The sequence below is a fragment of the Bubalus kerabau genome, chromosome 21, assembly GCF_029407905.1.
Source record: "Bubalus kerabau isolate K-KA32 ecotype Philippines breed swamp buffalo chromosome 21, PCC_UOA_SB_1v2, whole genome shotgun sequence".
In the NCBI taxonomy this organism is placed as follows: Eukaryota; Metazoa; Chordata; class Mammalia; order Artiodactyla; family Bovidae; genus Bubalus; species Bubalus kerabau.
This window is the reverse complement of record NC_073644.1, coordinates 23210117-23228504: the sequence shown is the minus strand read 5'-3', so window position 1 is coordinate 23228504 and position 18388 is coordinate 23210117. Positions and strand designations below refer to the sequence as shown.

Below are 18388 nucleotides of genomic sequence, written 5' to 3'. Positions count from 1 at the left end.
TACATTTGTGAGCAGTAGCCCTAGTCATTTTCAAAGAGGGAAGAAATGAGATATTCCTTTTTCCAGTTTAACCTTAAAATGTTAGATATGATTCCATTCTATAAGAACTCTCCTTTTTTACTCTAGTCATGAATAGTATTAATATTTTATGGAAATCATTTGATTTTTACTTTGAGTTATTGTATTAGTCATATTTTCATACTGCATTAAAAAGTGCTTGCATCTTTGGTGAGGCTGCCTGTCCCCAAGGCCATAGCTAATGGTCTACAATGTTAAACTGAGTTCAGAAGTTATACTGCAGACTTAAGGCTTAAAAATGAGGATGGATATCTGTTTGAAAGTAGAAGAGACAACATGTGGTTGTTCATTTTTTTTCTGTGGACTGTCCTCCAATATAAATTCTCAATCCCTACAGGTAATACTTGCTAATTGTTATGACTTCAGTAGTCAGCCACAGTAGAAAAGTATTTCTGTATACTTTTTTCCCAAAACAAAAGTGAAAGCGTTAGTTGCTCAGCTGTGTCCGACTCTTTACGATCCCATGGACTGTACCCTGCCAAGTTCCTCTGTCCGTGGGATTTCCCAGGCAAGAATACTGGAACAATTGACCAAAAAGAGAAAAAGCATCATGTTGTAAGGATAGATTAAAGAGAAGAAGCACAAGAAGTTTAATAATGTATTACACTTCAACATAAAGAAGGAGGCTGGGAGGGTCTTGGAGGCGATATGCACAGTGTGGTCCCTGGACCAGCGATTAGCATCCCTCAGAAGCTTATTAGAAATGTAGAACCTTAGGCCCTACCTCACATCTTCTGAATCAGTATCTGCTGTCTAACAAGATTCACAGGTGATTCCTGTGTACGATACTTTAATCCAAACCACAGCTCACTGGCAGAGTGACTAACCTTGGGTAAGTGTTTAGCCATTCTGGGCTGCAAATTTATTGGTAAAATAAGACTAATAATAGTACTTTGTTTTTTGTCTTTTGATGATGGTTAAATATGATAATTTCTTTAAAGCACTTAGAAGTGTCCCACACCCCAGCAGAGGTTATACTAAGGTATCAGTTTTTCTTTTACCAACAAATCTGTTTTCATTTGCAAAAATTGTCATTGAGTGCCAAACTAGATATATAAGTTGGACCTCAGTGTTTATCTTGGGAAATGTCTTCAGATATTCTAATTCAGGTATCTGTGTCTGGTTGTAAGCATTTAATTGTGCAATAGGTGATGGTGGTCTGTCTGACTCTTATAAAAGAACTCTAATAAGGAACTGAAAAAGGGAGGGATGACAAGCACAAAGCTGATAAGAGCTGGAAGATGAACTGTATAAGGGAAGCATAATGCCCCTGGATTACTTAGTGTGGAAAAAAGATTTAAGGGACCTCTTATAGTCATTTTACATTTCCACTCAGAAATGGATGATCTTACACAGCAGCATAAATAGTTCAAGCAGACAAATAAAGACATATGAAGAGAGAGAGGCGTGTCATATATATTGATGTTGATAGTTCATGAAGGGTTTTAATTTAATGACAAGAACAAAACTCTTCTTGAAGGTAGGGAGCACAATGAAATGACTTCTTTCTAAGGTGCTTTTAGCCTATTCACTTCAGTCTAGGGAGCTTAGTGTGCAAATTCTTTTCAGTGGTCTGTGTTGTCAGGAATTTACCCCTTTGGAAATTTGAAATGTTCAAGTGTTCATCATTGTTACCATAGTTTGCCTTATAAAGTAGCTTCTGGTGAGGGGAGGGGTGTGAGAACGACCTTTTTTTCTTCAGTTCTAGGCTGGCTCCTGTAACTCAAGAAAGGTTGTATTGATTTAAAGCAGCCTTCCAAATGGCTGCTTTAAATACTTATCCTGCAGGTCTAGTTGCAACATGGGACCTTTACACAAAAGATATGTTTTAAGCAGGTTAGAAACTAGATAAAATACGTGATTTTCACTAGAAATGCTTTTGCAACCTTGTCTTTAACGTTTGCCATGATTTCTTAAAAAGACATGTATCCTTAGAGAGTTATGTGGAAAGGAAACTGGTATTAAGAAATTAAAATTCTAAGCAACCTAGTACATTGATAGCCTGCTTTTTAAGGTATCTGCATATGAACTTTTAAATAAGCATACTTAGCTTTAAAGTTGGAGAAATAAATTTTGAGTCTTCATTTACGTAGCTGATTTTCTGAAAAACCTCAGAGTTCAGTGATCTGAGCGAAGACATGATGTAGAGCTTTACTCTTAGTTCCAAGTCTGTCTCTGCCCCATTTTCTGTGACTTCAAGAAATAAGGTAAAGACTGTAATGCTAAGAAAACTCCCATAAAGCTAGTTATTAATATATACTCTAATTAGATATCTTTCAATGGCTTGTGTTTTCCAAACAGAACAAGTAGAGTTCAGAAGAAAATGGGTGAGGCGTTTGACTCTTTTTTCCTTTGTAAGTGTCCATAACATCGAGTTTTCCCGTTTGATTTGGAGATTTATCTCCCTTCCTAACAGGTTACTCTTGTCAGGAAATTGAAAAACACTGTGGCTATGCACCTAATTTGCCATGGATTTCTCTTTTAATTAGATGGAAAATTTCAGACTTGTATCAGTGGGTTGTACCCCAGTACAGATCACAGTTTAATAAAAGGATATCAACATTCGTATGAAATTTTTGTCTAGCTCTGCTAGTCAGTGCATCTTGGTATGAGTTTTTCTCTTACCAACAAATCTGTTTTCATTTGCAAAAATTGTCATTGATTGCCAAACTAGATATATAATTTGGACTTCAGTGTTTATCTCAGGAAATGTGCCCCTTTTTTTGAAAAGGGAAATAAGGTAGTGATTGTAGAGTGAGAAATATAACATGATCAGAAACCATATTTGCTTCAAGATAGGAAAATCTTGTGATGTCAGAACAATTTAAAGTTTTTAATAAATTTGTATTTTTAGGTGTCTTCTTGGCTACAGACCACACAGCGTATCTTTGGTTTGTTTTGATTCCAGATCCAAACCTCACATGAAATTGAGGCCCTCCTTTACTCCTTTACTTTTATGCCTTTATTCATTCCTGTATCATTTTAAAAATGACTGCTATGTACTAAAGAGATAGCAAGCTTAATATACTATGATTTCAGAAACACACAGGCCACTTCAACTGATAGTTATATAATCATATAGTTTTAGCTGTATCTATTTACTATAATAAAACTACTTAACTCTGCCTGAAGTTCAAAGTTAGGAGGAAAAGGTGACATAAAGCTAAGTTTGAAAGGATAAGGAGGAATTTCATAGAATTGGGATCAGGCAAAACATTTTAAGCAGAATATACAGTATGTGCTGTCTTTATATATTAAGTAGTATGTTGGGGTACAGAATGAAGGGAGTCCCTACCATAGTGAAGATCTTTGAGTTCTAGATTCCCTTGAAAGCTTGTGACTAATGGATGGCACAAGGTGACCCTGAGTAAAAACAGCTCTTTCTTTCCAGGATCTTCTCTCTGAAGTGAAATAGAATCTATCAAAACAGTGGGGGAAGTTGTGAACAAACTTGTATTCTGGTGAGAGTCACTGTAGCTGCCTTAACGTCATCTGTGGCCCTTGCAGCAGGGGGCCCCGTTGACACATCTTTTTATCAGTTCCTCTTCTCTGCCTGCCCTTTACATGTGGTTGTTACATTGGCCCTCTTCTCTTAATTTGAACATTTCTTTCTCCAAAAGGGTTTTCCTCGTTCCTCAGTTATTTGGGTCCCCTTAGGAAGTACTTGCATTAACAAGAACATTAATGTTCTTGGTGTTGCTTTCATTATTTGTTATCTTAAGTATGTGCTTGCTTACCTGCCCTCCTCGCTGGATGACAAGCTCCCTGCAGAAGACAGTGTTGGTCTTGTTCATCATTTTATGTCTAGTGCCTGGCACAGTCTGGGATATTAATGTACTCAGTAAATATTATTCAATCAATATTTATTGAGCACCTATTATGTAGGCTAAGGAATTCAGCAGTAAACAAAACAAGTATTCCTGCCCTCATGATACTTATTTGTTGAATGAAAGAAAGAACGAACAAGCAAACAAAACTGAATACTTTCCTAGATAGTGTTAAACATTCTCACGTCTTTGGCTACTGCATACAAAATGATTAACTCCCAAATCTCTATTTATGCTGAGACCTCTTCTCTGAATTCCAGGCCCAGGGCTTCAAGTGTCCCAATTGGCCATCTCAGTGAATTGCTCCCCAAGCATCTCCAACTCAGTGTGTCTAAAGCTCCACCCCTTCCCCCATACCTTTTGTTTGTTCTTCATTCCCTATCTTGGAAAATGGAAATGTGCATCACACAACTTTCTACTCAATTCATAATCTGATTTCGTCTTAAATCAGCTAAATCCCCCCCGTTTCCTACCATTATTACTTCAACTCGGACCCCTCTCATCTCTTCCTTTATACTGTTGTAGCCGATTCTAACTGGTTGCCTTCATTCCATCTACAAGCCCTCCAGTCCACCCTTCACATTCCTACTAAAGGGATATTTGCAACATACAAATTGGTTGTAAGATATCAATGGGTTCCACAAAAATAAAATTCAAACAACTTAGTATGATGTTCAAGATCTGGCCCCTGTTTGTCTCTGCAGCCTTTTCACTCGTTGTCCTTACTCTCAACCAGTCAACCACCCATGCCGTCATATTTGCAGTTCCTTTAACGTGCAAATCAGTTTCATTTCTCTATCCTTTGCTCCGGATGACCCTTCAGCCAAGGGTATTCTCCTTCCATCCTACCCAGTGCATCTGTAAACTCCTTTTCCAGAATTCACTTCATTTAATATACTATGAAAACAAAAAGAACACAGAGAAGTTTGTTTTTTTTTTTACTTTTTATCATGACAGTTTTCAAATATATCAGTTCAATTCAGTTCAGTTGCTCAGTTGTATTTGACTTTTTGCAACCCCATGGACTACAGCATGCCAGGCTTCCCTGTCCATTACCAACTCGTTGAGCCTGCTCAAACTCATGTCCATGGCATCGTCGAGTTGGTAATGCTGTCCAACCATCACATCCTTTGTCACCCCCTTCTCCTCCTGCCCTCAGTATTTCACAGCATCAGGGTCTTTTCCAGTGAGTCAGTTCTTCACATCAGGTGGCCAAAGTATTGGAGTTTCAGCATCAGTCCTCCCAATGAATATTCAGGACTGATTTCCTTTAGGATTGACTGGTTGGATCTCCTTGCAGTCCAAGGGACTCCTAAGAGTCTTCTCCAACAGCACAGTTCAAAAGCATCAATTCTTCGGTGCTCAGCCTTCTTAATGGTCCAACTCTCAATACATGACTACCAGAAAAACCATCAGTTCAGTTCAGTCACTCAGTTGTGTCCAACTTTTTGCGACCCCATGAACCGTAGCACGCCAGGCCTCCCTGACCATCACCAACTGCTGGAGTCTACCCAAACCTATGTCCATTGAGTTGGTGATGCCATCCAACCATCTCATCCTCTGTTGTCCCCTTCTCCTGCCTTCAATCTTTCCCAGCATCAGGGTCTTCTCAAATGAGTCAGCTCTTCGCAGCAGGTGGCCAAAGTATTGGAGTTTCAGCTTCAACATCAGTCCTTCCAATGAACACCCAGAACTGATCTCCTTGAGGATGGACTGGTTGGATCTCCTTGCAGTCCAAGGGACTCTCAAGAGTCTTCTCCAATACCACAGTTCAAAAACATCAATTCTTCAGTGCTCAACTTTCTTTATAGTCCAACTCTCACATCCATACATGACCACTGGAAAAACCATAGCCTTGACTAGATGGACCTTTGTTGACAAAGTAATGTCTCTGCTTTTTAATATGCTATCTAGGTTAGTCATAGCTTTCCTTCAAAGGAGTAAGCATGTTTTAATTTCATGCTGCAATCTCCATTTGCAGTGATTTTGGAGCCCAGAAAAATAAAGTCAGCCACTGTTTCCACATCTATTTGCCATGAAGTGATGGAACTGGATACCGTGATCTTAATTTTCTGAATGTTGAGCTTTAAGCCAACTTTTTCACTCTCCTCTTTCACTTTCATCAAGAGGGTCTTTAGTTCTTCTTCACTTTCTGCCATAATGGACCTCTGTCGGCAAAGTAATATCTCTGTTGGCAAAGTAATGTCTCTGCTTTTTAATATGCTGTCTAGGTTTGTCATAGCTTTAAAGCTATGGAGCAATCTGCCATGCTTCCAGTTTTCCTCCTTTTATTTGTGATGAAGTGATGTGATCAGATGCCATAATCTTAGTTTTTTGAATGTTTTAAGTTTTAAGCCAGCTTTTTCACTCCTCTTTCACTTTCATTGAGAGACTCTTTAGTTCCTTTTCACTTTCTGCCATAAGGGTGGTGTCATCTGCATTTCTTCTAAAGGATTCTTGCCCACATTAGTAGAGATGATGTTCACCTGAATTAAATTCACCCATTCTGGTCCATTTTAGTTCACTGATTCCTAAAATGATGATGTTCACTCTTGCCATCTCCTGTTTGACCACTTCCAGTTTACTTTGCTTGATTCATGGCCCTGACATTCCAGGCTCCTATGCAATACTGTTCTTTGCAGCATTGGACTTTACATCACCAGTCATATCCACATCTGGGTGTTGTTTTCGCTTTGGCTCCATCTCTTCATTGTTTCTGGAGTTATTTCTCCACTCTTCTCCAGTAGCATGTTGGGTACCTACCAACCTATTTCAAATATATAGAAAGGTTAACAAACTCGTGCAATGAACCACCCTATACCTGCTCCCTAGATTCCACACTTGTTGACATTTTGCTCTTTTTGCTTTGTCTCCTCATATATATGTTTATATATGTATATATATATACATGCACACAAATCTATGGACATATTTAGGTTTTAGTTCTATTATAAATTTATATAAATAAATTTACTTACAGATATAAAATTTATTTTGCGCTTTTTCTTCCCTAAAGTGGCAGCTGTTATATGTCACCCTAAATATTTCACACTCATAAGAATAATATTTCTCTTTATAAACCATATTATAAACCACCTAAGAAAATAAGCAGTAATTCTATAATAACTTTTCCTGAGTCTATATTCCAATTCTCCTAGTTGTCCCAAGAATGTCTCTTATAGCTATTTCTCTTCCTGGGCCAAAATTCAGTCTAACTGATGGGTTGTATTTGGTTGTGTCTTTGATCTCTTAATCTGGAATAGTCCTACCCTCTTTCTTCCACATAACATAACTTTTTGAAGAGTTCAAGTGCTTTGCAAAATCTCCCACATTGTGGATTTGTCTGATGCGTGTGATGCGTGTGGTGTAACTTATCCCTTTGTTTCTTTCAATTCCTGTTAAATGGGAGTTAGATTTCAGATTTGGTTGGATTCAAGTAAAGCATACTTGGCAAAAATATTTCTTAGGTGATGTTGCCTGGTTCAGACACTAGGAAGTACATAATTTCTGCTTGTTTCACTACTAGTAATCCTAAATTAATTTACTTTGTTTAGGTGATGACTACCAAATTTTACTATTTAAAGGTCATTTTCTTCTTTGCTGTAAATAATTAATCTTAACACCATATGAATTTCTTATTTATTAACCTTTTACCTACTGATTTTAGTATCAACTAATGAGCCTCACCTGAATTAGTTATTACATTGGGGATTACAAAATGGTGATTTTTAAAATTTGACCATTCCTCCTATATAATTAGCATTTTTCTATAAAGAAGGACTCTAATTTTTTCCCCTTTCACTCTTTTCTTCTTTTGTGAAGTATCACAATAGACTGGTGGATTTTTGTAAACTTAATTTGCTATTAATGAGTCATTCTTTTTGATGCTCAATTTATCCCAAATTTGGCCAAAAAGCCCCAGCTGAGAGGGACTGAGAGCCCCCTTTAGATCTGCTGCTATTTCTTTGATATACCTTCATCTATTTGTTTTAAACACTTTCTTGCATTAGAATAAGAGTTTAGGATCACTTTGTACTTTCCCTGTCCCAGCCATTGAAATCAGCCTTTTTTCTAAGAAGTCTTGGTTCCCTAAAAAGGAGTTGTTTAAATTTTTTTTTTTTTTTTCTGTTTTGTCCTCTCCCGGAGACCTTTCTTCATTTCACTTTGTATTAGATCAGGAATTACATGGTAAACCACCAGATTCAGGTGTCCTAGACCTCTGAGGCAAGGGTGGGATGGGGTAATGGGAGTGGTCTCCACCGCGCCAGAGAATGCTTCCAGTTGGAGACAGTTAGTTGCTTAGGCAACATGCTAGTAGCACATGCTGTCTTCTGTTCCTTCTCCTTCCACCCTTGATTTTTCTCTCACAGAGTTTTTTAATCTTTCATCTCCCTATTCATTCTGCCTCAATCTCTAGTTTTAGTATTTTTCTATATAATGCATTTTGGGGTTAAAGGTTTTAAGCTTTGCAAAATCACCATTTCCAGCAGCTGTTTCAGCAAATTAATTTGATGTTTAGGTTTAGATATGATAGTGCTTAATATTAATTTATTTTTCCATTGGGAAGCTTTATTTCTCTAATGAGATCATGAGGACTGCTGTTTCTCTCAGTTCTTGAATCACAGTTGAGCAGACCTGCAGTGCTGGGTTCACATCGTGGTTGGTGCACACCTTCCCTTAGGTTGAATTTCATCCATCTGTTGCATTCTGCCCCGTCTGTTGGCCAGGACTGAGTTAAATATGTCTTCTTTCTCAGTATCTCCCATCCCCCCGCCATCAGTTAAGAAGGCATTTTACCCACATTTTCCTCACATAAATCTCTCTCTACAGATGGAGGATTGTAGTCTCATTGTGCTAGGGAGGAAGGAAAATTACTGTTTTGCATGTACATATATTTTGGATTTTACAGGAAAGGGGAGGGCATTTCAAAATCTGTTGAATCAATACAGATATAAAAAATTGATAAAGTTAGGACTACCTATTTTATATTCTGCCACATAGCATGTATTTAAATGAATTTGCTTATAATTTGCCTTCAAATGCTGACATTTAACTCTTAAGCTGTATAATTGTGCTAACTTTTTCATGAATAAAATTCATATTCTGTGTCCAGGCTAATATGTTCATCTACTATAAACATTATTGCTTATGGTAACAGCCAGAATAAAAAATTCTTTTTATATACATCATATAGCTGGCAGAGACTCTTGGGACTGCCACAAATCATTCCTGTCTTTTTGAGATTGAGAAAAAGCATGGGAATGTAAAACCAACCTGGTTTGATGTAGATTGACTTTGAGAGGATATTAGCTTATTTAGACCACTGTACATTGTTCATTGTTGTTTTTTAAGATGTTGAGTGTTAAACATTCTCTTCTGTTTAATATATTCTTTAGCTTAGTAACCACCCTTTCATTATGAACCAGCTCGTATCCTACAAGTCATCTCTGGCTCCTTTTTTGTTAAAGGTTAATAATGAGAATAATGAAGCAATTGGTTATTTATGCAGTCAGGATTGGCAAAAGTTATTAGAATAGGAATCTGCCCAGGAGCCAATGATTAGGTTATGAAAATGTTAAGAAGAATACTGAAGCCAGTCACCATTTTTGACATTTAAGAAATACTATTCCCACCCTTAATCATCATGGCCTGTTATAAAGGTATTTATACAGACTAATCTCATTGGACAGTAATTTTATACCAATAGCATTCATAATTAGGTGTTGAGGGGAGACTCTGAAATGATCTGAGAGAAAAATGGGCCTGGGGAAGGAATTAACACAATGAGAAGTATGGAACAGAGAACTCACCCTTGAATAGAATTACCTGTCTCCCAGACACCTGATCTATGCAGTCTGAGCATCTTCTTCTTGAGTATTTTGCAAATTTGCGAAGCTGTGGGAGAGGGTAACCCCAAGTTAGGTTACATGCTAGACTGTAAAACACGTAGGGAAGTATATGGGAAGAAAATTTTCTGCTGTTGCTTTTATTAATGAAATATTGACTTAAATGACATGCAAAACCAAAGAGATCCAAATCTAATTATAATCTTATGTTTAGTATAGTTAGAACTTTCTATGTAAATTAGGCAGTCATTGCTTTTATCAAAACAGTTTCATCACTTCTACTCCGAATTTTTGCTAACAGCTTTATTGAGATATAATTCACATACAATAAAAATCACCTGTTTGCAGTAACCACTGTTTGCAGTGGTTCGAGTATATTCCCAAAGGTGTGCAAAGACAAGCATCTAATTCCAAATCATGTTCATTACCTCCCCCACAAAACTCATACCCATCAGCAATTGCTTCCTGTTTTCCTCCTCCATCTTTTGGTAACCACTAATATACTTTCTGTCTATATGGGATTGCCTCTTATGGACATTTATCTCCCTGCCCTTTAACTCATATAATGAATATTTCAGAAAATTGGAGAAGGGGGCAGGAAATGAACATGGATAAGTATAACTCTTATTTGTGATCTGGTATACTTAAATTGGTAAAGAATCTGCCTGCCAATGCAGGGGGCAAGAGCCATGCATTTGATCCCTGGATCTGGAAGATCCCCTGAAGTAGGAAATGGCAACCCACTCCTGTATTCTTGCCTGGAAAATTCTATAGACAGAGGAGTCTGGCGGGCTTCAGTCCATGGGGTCAGGTCAACATGACTGAGTGACTTAGCACACACAAATACACACACATACTTGGAATTAAGTTTTCTTTTCCCTGGCCCTGGCTCACTGGAAGATGTATTTTAAACAACAGTAGCATGCATAGAATATGTAGCCTTTTGTGTCTTAACTGCTTTAGCATATTAATGTATTCAGGGTTCATTCATACAGTAGCATGCAGTGATACTTTGTTTCTTTTATGATTGAAAAATATTTCATTTTATAGGTATACCACATTTTGTTTATCCATGTATCACTTGATAGACATTTGAGTTGTTTTCACTTTTTCACTGTTATGAATAATGCCACTTTGAATATGCATGTACAGGTTTTTGATGTGAACTATATTTTCAGTTCTCTTGGAGAATTGGAGTGGAATTGCTGAGTCTTACGCAAACACTGTGTCTAATTTTTTGAGACACTGCTAAATTATTTTCCAAAACAGCAGCTTTTTACATTCCCCTCAGCTATGTAGGAGGGTTCTGATTTCATCATATTCTTGCCAGCACTTGTTATTGTCAGTCTTTTTGATGATAGCCATCCTAGCAAATGCAAAGTGGTATCTCAGTATGGTTTTGATTTGCATTTCCTTGTGGTTAATGGCTAATAATGTAAAGCATCTTTACTTACACTGCTTAGACATTTGTGTATTTTCTTTTGGGAAATGTCAAAGTCCTTTGCCCATTTTTAATTAGGTGATAGTTTTTTATTGTTGAGTTATGTAACACCTTCATGGGCTTCCCAGGTGGCACTAGTGGTAAAGAACCACCTGACAATGCAGGAGACATAAGAGATACAGGTTCCATCCCTGGTTCAGGAAGATCCCCTAGAGGAGGGCATGGCAACCCACTCCAGTATTCTAGGCTTGGAGAATCCCATGGACAGAGGAACCTGGCAGGCTAGAGTTCATGGGGTCACAAAAACTTGGACATGACTGAAGCAACTTAGCGTGCACATACACATAACATCTTCATATTTATGGATACCAGACCTTTACCATTTGTTCAGTTCAGTTCAGTCACTCAGTCGTGTCCAACTCTTTGTGACCCCATGATGATTTGCAGATATTTTCTATGATTCTAGATGTTGTCTCTTCAATTTCCTAATAGTGTCCTTTGAAGCACAAAGTTTTAAAATTTGAACTCCAATTTATTTATTCTTTGTTGCTGTGCTTTTAGGTGACATTGCCTAATCCAAGGTCACAAAAATGTTGCTTTTATGAAACTTATAGTTTTAGCTATTACATTTAGGTCAGTAATCCATTTTCAGTTAGTTTTATTTATGATGTGAGGTGGGGGTCCAACTTTTCTTTGCATATGTTTGCATTTGTTCTTATTTATTCAAATTTAAAGATTTGGGAAAGAAATATTTAAATGGGATGAACATTGTCACTCTCTGAAATATTGTTTCATGATTTTGAGAGGGGATACATGTGCTGTGTTCATCTGATGACCATACTTACCTGCACTCTCACCAACTATGGTTGCGTTTCTGCTTCTGTTTTGTTTGTTGAAATCTGAAATACTACCCTGCTGGATGCAGTTTAAATCCATTTATCAGTTTTTTCCCTTAATTTGCAATCTCACCTCTTCAGCTACAATATAAAGAATGCCAAGAACTTCTAAGTCTCTATCAGAAGTATCTATCAGAACAGCAGGAGAAGCTCACTATGTCTGTCTCAGAACTTGGTGCGGCTAAAATGCAGGAACAACAGGTAAGTGTCTTACTTCTTACCTTGTTTTTTAATGGATCAACCAGATGTCAGAAGAGTCATTTGGCCTTTTACTTTAATTGTCTCACTGTATACATTGTCTTTAGACGTGCAATTACAGTGTGTGATTGAGTTGGTTTAATCTACTTCCCTGTTTTCTTTTCCTCGCCTGTTCTGGGGCCCGGAGGTCAGGAATGATTCCTTGACCAGGCTCTGCATCAGGAGGGCAGCTCCTGGTTGTATGGAAGCACTGCAGGAGTGATAAAGAAAACCCCGTGTTCTGTTACTTAGTAACAATCAGGTGGGCTCTTTTTTACTCATAAACCTCTTCTAATTTATGTTCAGAGTTTAGAATAATAAAAGTGTCTTGGTGACTGGTAAAAGCTTTAATTAGAGAAACTGGAATAGTTAATGTGATTTAGTGTTTGTATATACTTATTAATCACATAAGTATATATGAGTGTTTGTGTATTAGCGTTTGTATACATATCATCAAATAGTATATATTACATAATTAAATGAAAGTTCAGAACCCTGCCAGCTGTGATGTGAAACAAGCTCTGAAAATCTACTTCTTTCTCTCTAGCAACTGACATTGGATGTCTTTTTCACATCCAAATGAATTTAAATCTTCAAATGGATAAGGATACCCTTTGTATTGAAACACTGCAGGAAAAAAGCTATATGTATAGTAGGGTCAAAGTCACTCATATTAGTATTAAGACATTGATAATGTACCCATTATCAGATTAGATTCCATCCTGGTTATGGTTCAGTAGGTTGAGCACAGCTACTTTAGTACTAATTCTTCATTACCCAGGTTCATTTTCCATTTATGCATGGATGGACAACTTTCAGAAGGATTATCCTGTCTTTTCTGTTAAATTGTACAGGTTCAGGTTCTATATTGATTGCAAGGATTATACTTTCCCTTTGAGTAGTAACAAGTCCTGAGTGGTTTTCTGTAACCCTTCTAAGTTTTATTCAACCTAAAGACACCTGTATCAGATGGGTTAACAGTTTTGGTCAAGAAAACTCCAGTTTTGAACCTCAAGTTTTGACATGCCTGCCTGTGTGCTGAGTCACTTGAGTTGTGTCCAACTTTTTGCGACCGCTATGGACTGTAGCCTGCCAGGCTCCTCTGTCCATGGGATTCTCTAGGCAAGAATACTGGAGTGGGTTGCCATTTCCTTCTCCAGGAGATCTTCCCAACCCAGGGATTGAACCTGCATCTCGTACTTCCCCTGCTTTGGCAGGCAGGTTCTTTACCACTAGCACCACCTAGGAGGCAGTAAAAAGAAAGAATAATAATTTTGCTGGAAGGTGGTATATCTTAGACTTTTAATATACCCACCCTTTTTTTGAAGTCTATAATATTTATAAGAAACAACCCAAGTATGAGTGGTTTATTTGTATTCTAACTTTTGAAAAATTTTCTTTGGTTCTGTTTTCTGAAAACTTAGGCTATAAAATGAGGCAGAGAAGGTAGCAGCTAATCTTGTTTGTCTGGATTTGTTTTGCCACTTTGCAAAAGGGCAGGTGTATTTTAAGGTGGCCCTTGTCTATTGCTCTCATGAGTGGGCTAGGGAAAACTATAGCATGAAGTTAAGATTTCTGAGCTCTGCTTTTGCATTTCCACTCCCTCCCTCTCCATGATGGGTGTTACAAGGCACAGAAACACTGACCAGAGTATTGGAGGAAAGGCAGAGGGACTTTTCAATTGCCAGTAGTTAAGGATAGAGACTGGAGAAGGAAATGGCAACTCACTCCAGTATTCTTGCCTGGAGAATCCCATGGATAGAGGAACCTCATGGGATACAGACCGTGCAGTCACAAAGAGTCGGACATCACTAAGTGACTAACACACACACACAAGGATAGAGACTGAGAGTCAAGAAATAGTCATTAGGGGACTCTAAAGACATCTAGATTAAGGAGGCCCAGTCCTTTTTCTATCTACTTCTAAAAAGAGGAGAGTGAAAAAGCCGGCTTAAAACTCAACATTCAGAAAACGAAGATCATGGCATCCGGTCCCATCACCTCAAGGAAAATAGATGAGGAAACAATGGCAACAATGACAGACTTTATTTTCCTGGGCTCCAAAATCACTGCAGATGGTTACTGCAGCCATGAAATTAAAAGACACTTGCTTCTTGGAAGAAAAGCTATGACCAACCTAGACAGCATATTAAAAAGCAGAGACATTACTTTGCTGACAAAGGTCCATCTAGTCAAGGCTATGGTTTTTCCATCAAGGCTATGGTTTTTCCAGTAGTCATGTATGGATGTGAGAGTTGGACTATAAAGAAAACTGAGCACTGAAGAATTGATGGTTTTGAACGGTGGTGTTGGAGGAGACTCTTGAGAGTCCCTTGGACTGCAAGGAGATCAAACCAGCCAATCCCAAAGGAAATCAGTCTTGAATATTCACTGGAAGGACTGATGCTAAAGCTGAGACTCCCAATAATTTGGCCACCTGATGTGAAGAGCTGACTCATTTGAAAAGACCCTGATGCTGGGCAAGATTGAAAGCAGGAGGAGAAGGGGACGACAGAGGATGAGATGGTTGGATAGCATCCTGGACTCAATGGACATGAGTTTGAGCAAGCTCTAGGAGTTGGTGATGGACACGGAAGCCTGGAATGCTGCAGTCCATGGGGTCACAAAGAGTTGACAAGGCTGAGTGACTGAACTGAACTGAAGTGAACTGAAAATGAGGCGGGAGGGAGTAAAACTTCCTCAAGGAATAGTGTTTTATGTTTAAACTAGTGACTCTTAGACGTTTCCCTAGCAGCCAGCCATAGTTAACACTGCCTGTCTTACTTAACCTTAAACTTGAGGAGCAAAACTTAAAAAAAATAACAAATATTATAAATTGTTGGTCAAGGGTATGGAGAAAGTATATTCTCAAAAGGAGATACTTTTGAATTTTCATTTTAACTTTATCATGAGAAAAATTTAAAATCATGATTTCAGGAAGTTCCTGGTGGTCATACCACTTCTAGCCTCTACTATTTGAATGAAATTAAGGCCACTTGTAGGCTCTACAAGTGCATTTAGCGCGGGCGGCTGCGACTGGCGCATTTAGCGCGGGCGGCTGCGACTGGCGCATTTAGTGCCGGCGGCTACCCCACGTCCAAGGTCAGGGACAGAAGCCAGGAGGACCCCATGCCCAAGAGGAGGCGGCCAAGAGGAGTTACCCCACATCCAAGGTCAGGGGCAGCAGCCAAGAGTGCCAGGCTGCGACGGCGCAGGAACAGCCGAGAGGAGCTACCCCATGTCCGAGGTCAGGGGCAGTGGCCAGGAGGAGCTACCCCATGTCCCAGGTTAGGGGCGGCAGCCTAGAGGAGCTACCTAGCATCCCAGGTTAGGGGCAGCGGCCGGGAGGAGCAACCCCACCTCCAAGGAGCGGTGGGTGTGCGGGTGCAGGAGGGCCTAGAGGAGCTATTCCGCATTCAAGGTCAGAAGGGATGGCGGTGAGGATATACGCCTCGTCCAAGGTAAGGAGCAGCGGCTGCACTTTGCTGGAGCAGCCGTGAAGAGATACCCCATGCCCAAGGTAAGAGAAACCCAAGTAAGATGGTAGGTGTTACAACAGGGCATCAGAGGGCAGACACACTGAAACCATACTCACAGAAAACTATTCAATCTAATCACACTAGGACCACAGCCTTGTCTAACTCGATGAAACTAAGCCATGTCCGTGGGGCCACCCAAGACGGGCGGGTCATGGTGGAGAGGTCTGACAGAATGTGGTCTGCTGGAGAAGGGAATGGCAAACCACTTCAGTATTCTTGCCTTGAGAACCCCATGAACAGTATGAAAAGGCAAAATGATGGGATACTGAAAGAGGAACTCCTCAGGTCAGTAGGTGCCCAGTATGCTACTGGAGATCAGTGGAGAAATAACTCCAGAAAGAATGAGGGAAGGAGCCAAAGCAAAAACAATACCCAGTTGTGGATGTGACTGGTGATAGAAGCAAGGTCTGATGCTGTAAAGAGCAATATTGCATAGGAACCTGGAATGTCAGGTCTATGAATCAAAGCAAATTGGAAGTGGTCAAACAAGAGATGGCAAGAATGAACGTCAACTTTCTAAGAATCAGCGAACTAAAATGGACTGGAATGGGTGAATTTAACTCAGATGACCATTACATCTACTCCTGTGGACAGGAATCCCTCAGAAGAAATGGAGTAGCCATCATGGTCAACAAAAGAGTTCAAAATGCAGTACTTGGATGCAGTGTCAAAAACAACAGAATGATCTCTGTTCGTTTCCAAGGCAAACCATTCAATATCACAGTAATCCAAGTCTATGCCCCAACCAGTAACGCTGAAGAAGCTGAAGTTGAACAGTTCTATGAAGACCTACAAGATCTTTTAGAACTAACACCCAAAAAAGATGTCCTTTTCATTATAGGGGACTAGAATACAAAAGTAGGAATTCAAGAAACACCTGGAGTAACAGGCAAATTTGGCCTTGGAATACAGAATGAAGCAGGGCAAAGACTAATAGAGTTTTGCCAAGAAAATGCACTGGTCATAGCAAACACCCTCTTCCAACAACACAAGAGAAGACTCTATACATGGACATCACCAGATAGTCAACACCAAAATCAGATTGATTATATTCTTTGCAGCCAAAGATGGAGAAGCTCTATATAGTCAACAAAAACAAGACCAGGAGCTGACTGTGGCTCAGATCATGAACTCCTTAGTGCCAAATTCAGACTGAAATTGAAGAAAGTAGGGAAAACCACTAGACCATTCAGGTATGACCTAAATCAAATCCCTTATGATTATACAGTGGAAGTGACAAATAGATTTAAGGGACTAGATCTGATAGAGTGCTTGATGAACTATGAACTGAGGTAGGTGACATTGTACAGGAGACAGGGATCAAGACCATCCCCATGGAAAAGAAATGCAAAAAAGCAAAATGGCTGTCTGGGGAGGCCTTACAAATAGCTGTGAAAAGAAGAGAAGCGAAAAGCAAAGGAGAAAAGGAAAGATATAAGCATCTGAATGCAGAGTTCCAAACAATAGCAAGGAGAGATAAGAAAGCCTTCCTCAGTGATCAATGCAAATAAATAGAGGAAAACAACAGAATGGGAAAGACTAGAGATCTCTTCAAGAAAATTAGAGATACCAAGGGAACATTTCATGCAAAGATGGGCTCGATGAAGGACAGAAATGGTATGGAAAAGCAAAAGATATTAAGAAGAGGTGGCAAGATTTCACACCAGTCAGAATGGCTGCAATCTAAAAGTCTACAAGCAATAAATGCTGGAGAGGGTATGGAGAAAAGGGAACCCTCTTACACTGTTGCTGGGAATGCAAACTAGTACAGCCACTATGGAGAACAGTGTGGAGATGCCTTAAAAAACTGGAAATAGAACTGCCTTATGACCCAGCAATCCCACTGCTGGGCATACACACTGAGGAAACCAGAATTGAAAGAGACACATGTACCCCAATGTTCATCGCAGCACTGTTTATAATAGCCAGGACATGGAAGCAACCTAGATATCCATCAGCAGATGAATGGATAAGAAAGCTGTGGTACATATACACAATGGAGTATTACTCAGCCATTAAAAAGAATACATTTGAATCAGTTCTAATGAGGTGGATGAAACTGGAGCCTATTATACAGAGTGAAGTAAGCCAGAAAGAAAAACACCAATACAGTATACTAATGCATATATATGGAATTTAGAAAGATGGTAACAATAACCCTGTATGCAAGACAGCAAAAGAGACACAGATGTATAGAACAGTCTTTTGGACTCTGTGGGAGAAGGAGAGGGTGGGATGATTTGGGAGAATGGCATTGAAACATGTATAATATCATATATGAAACGAGTCGCCAGTCCAGGTTCAATGCATGATACTGGATGCTTGGGACTGCTGCACTGGGACTACCCAGAGGGATGGTATGGGAAGGGAGGAGGGAGGATGGTTCAGGATGGGGAACACGTGTATACCTGTGGCAGATTCATGTTGATATATGGCAAAACCAATACAATATTGTAAAGTTAATAAATAAAATTAAAAAATTAAATTAAAAAATTAAAAAAAAAAGAGGTGGCAAGAATACACA

At 39.1% G+C, this 18388-nt stretch overlaps 1 protein-coding gene across 1 annotated transcript in view; it reads left to right on the top strand.

Moving 5' to 3' along the window:
- The first annotated feature begins 12167 nt into the window (after positions 1-12167).
- KIAA1328 (KIAA1328 ortholog) overlaps positions 12168-18388 on the top strand; it is a 264749-nt gene continuing 258528 nt past the window's right edge. Inside the window, exon 1 of the mRNA XM_055559339.1 lies at positions 12168-12289. Within this exon, the coding sequence (XP_055415314.1) occupies positions 12245-12289 (45 nt within the window). The 5' untranslated portion in view covers positions 12168-12244. The remainder of the gene's footprint in view (positions 12290-18388) is intronic.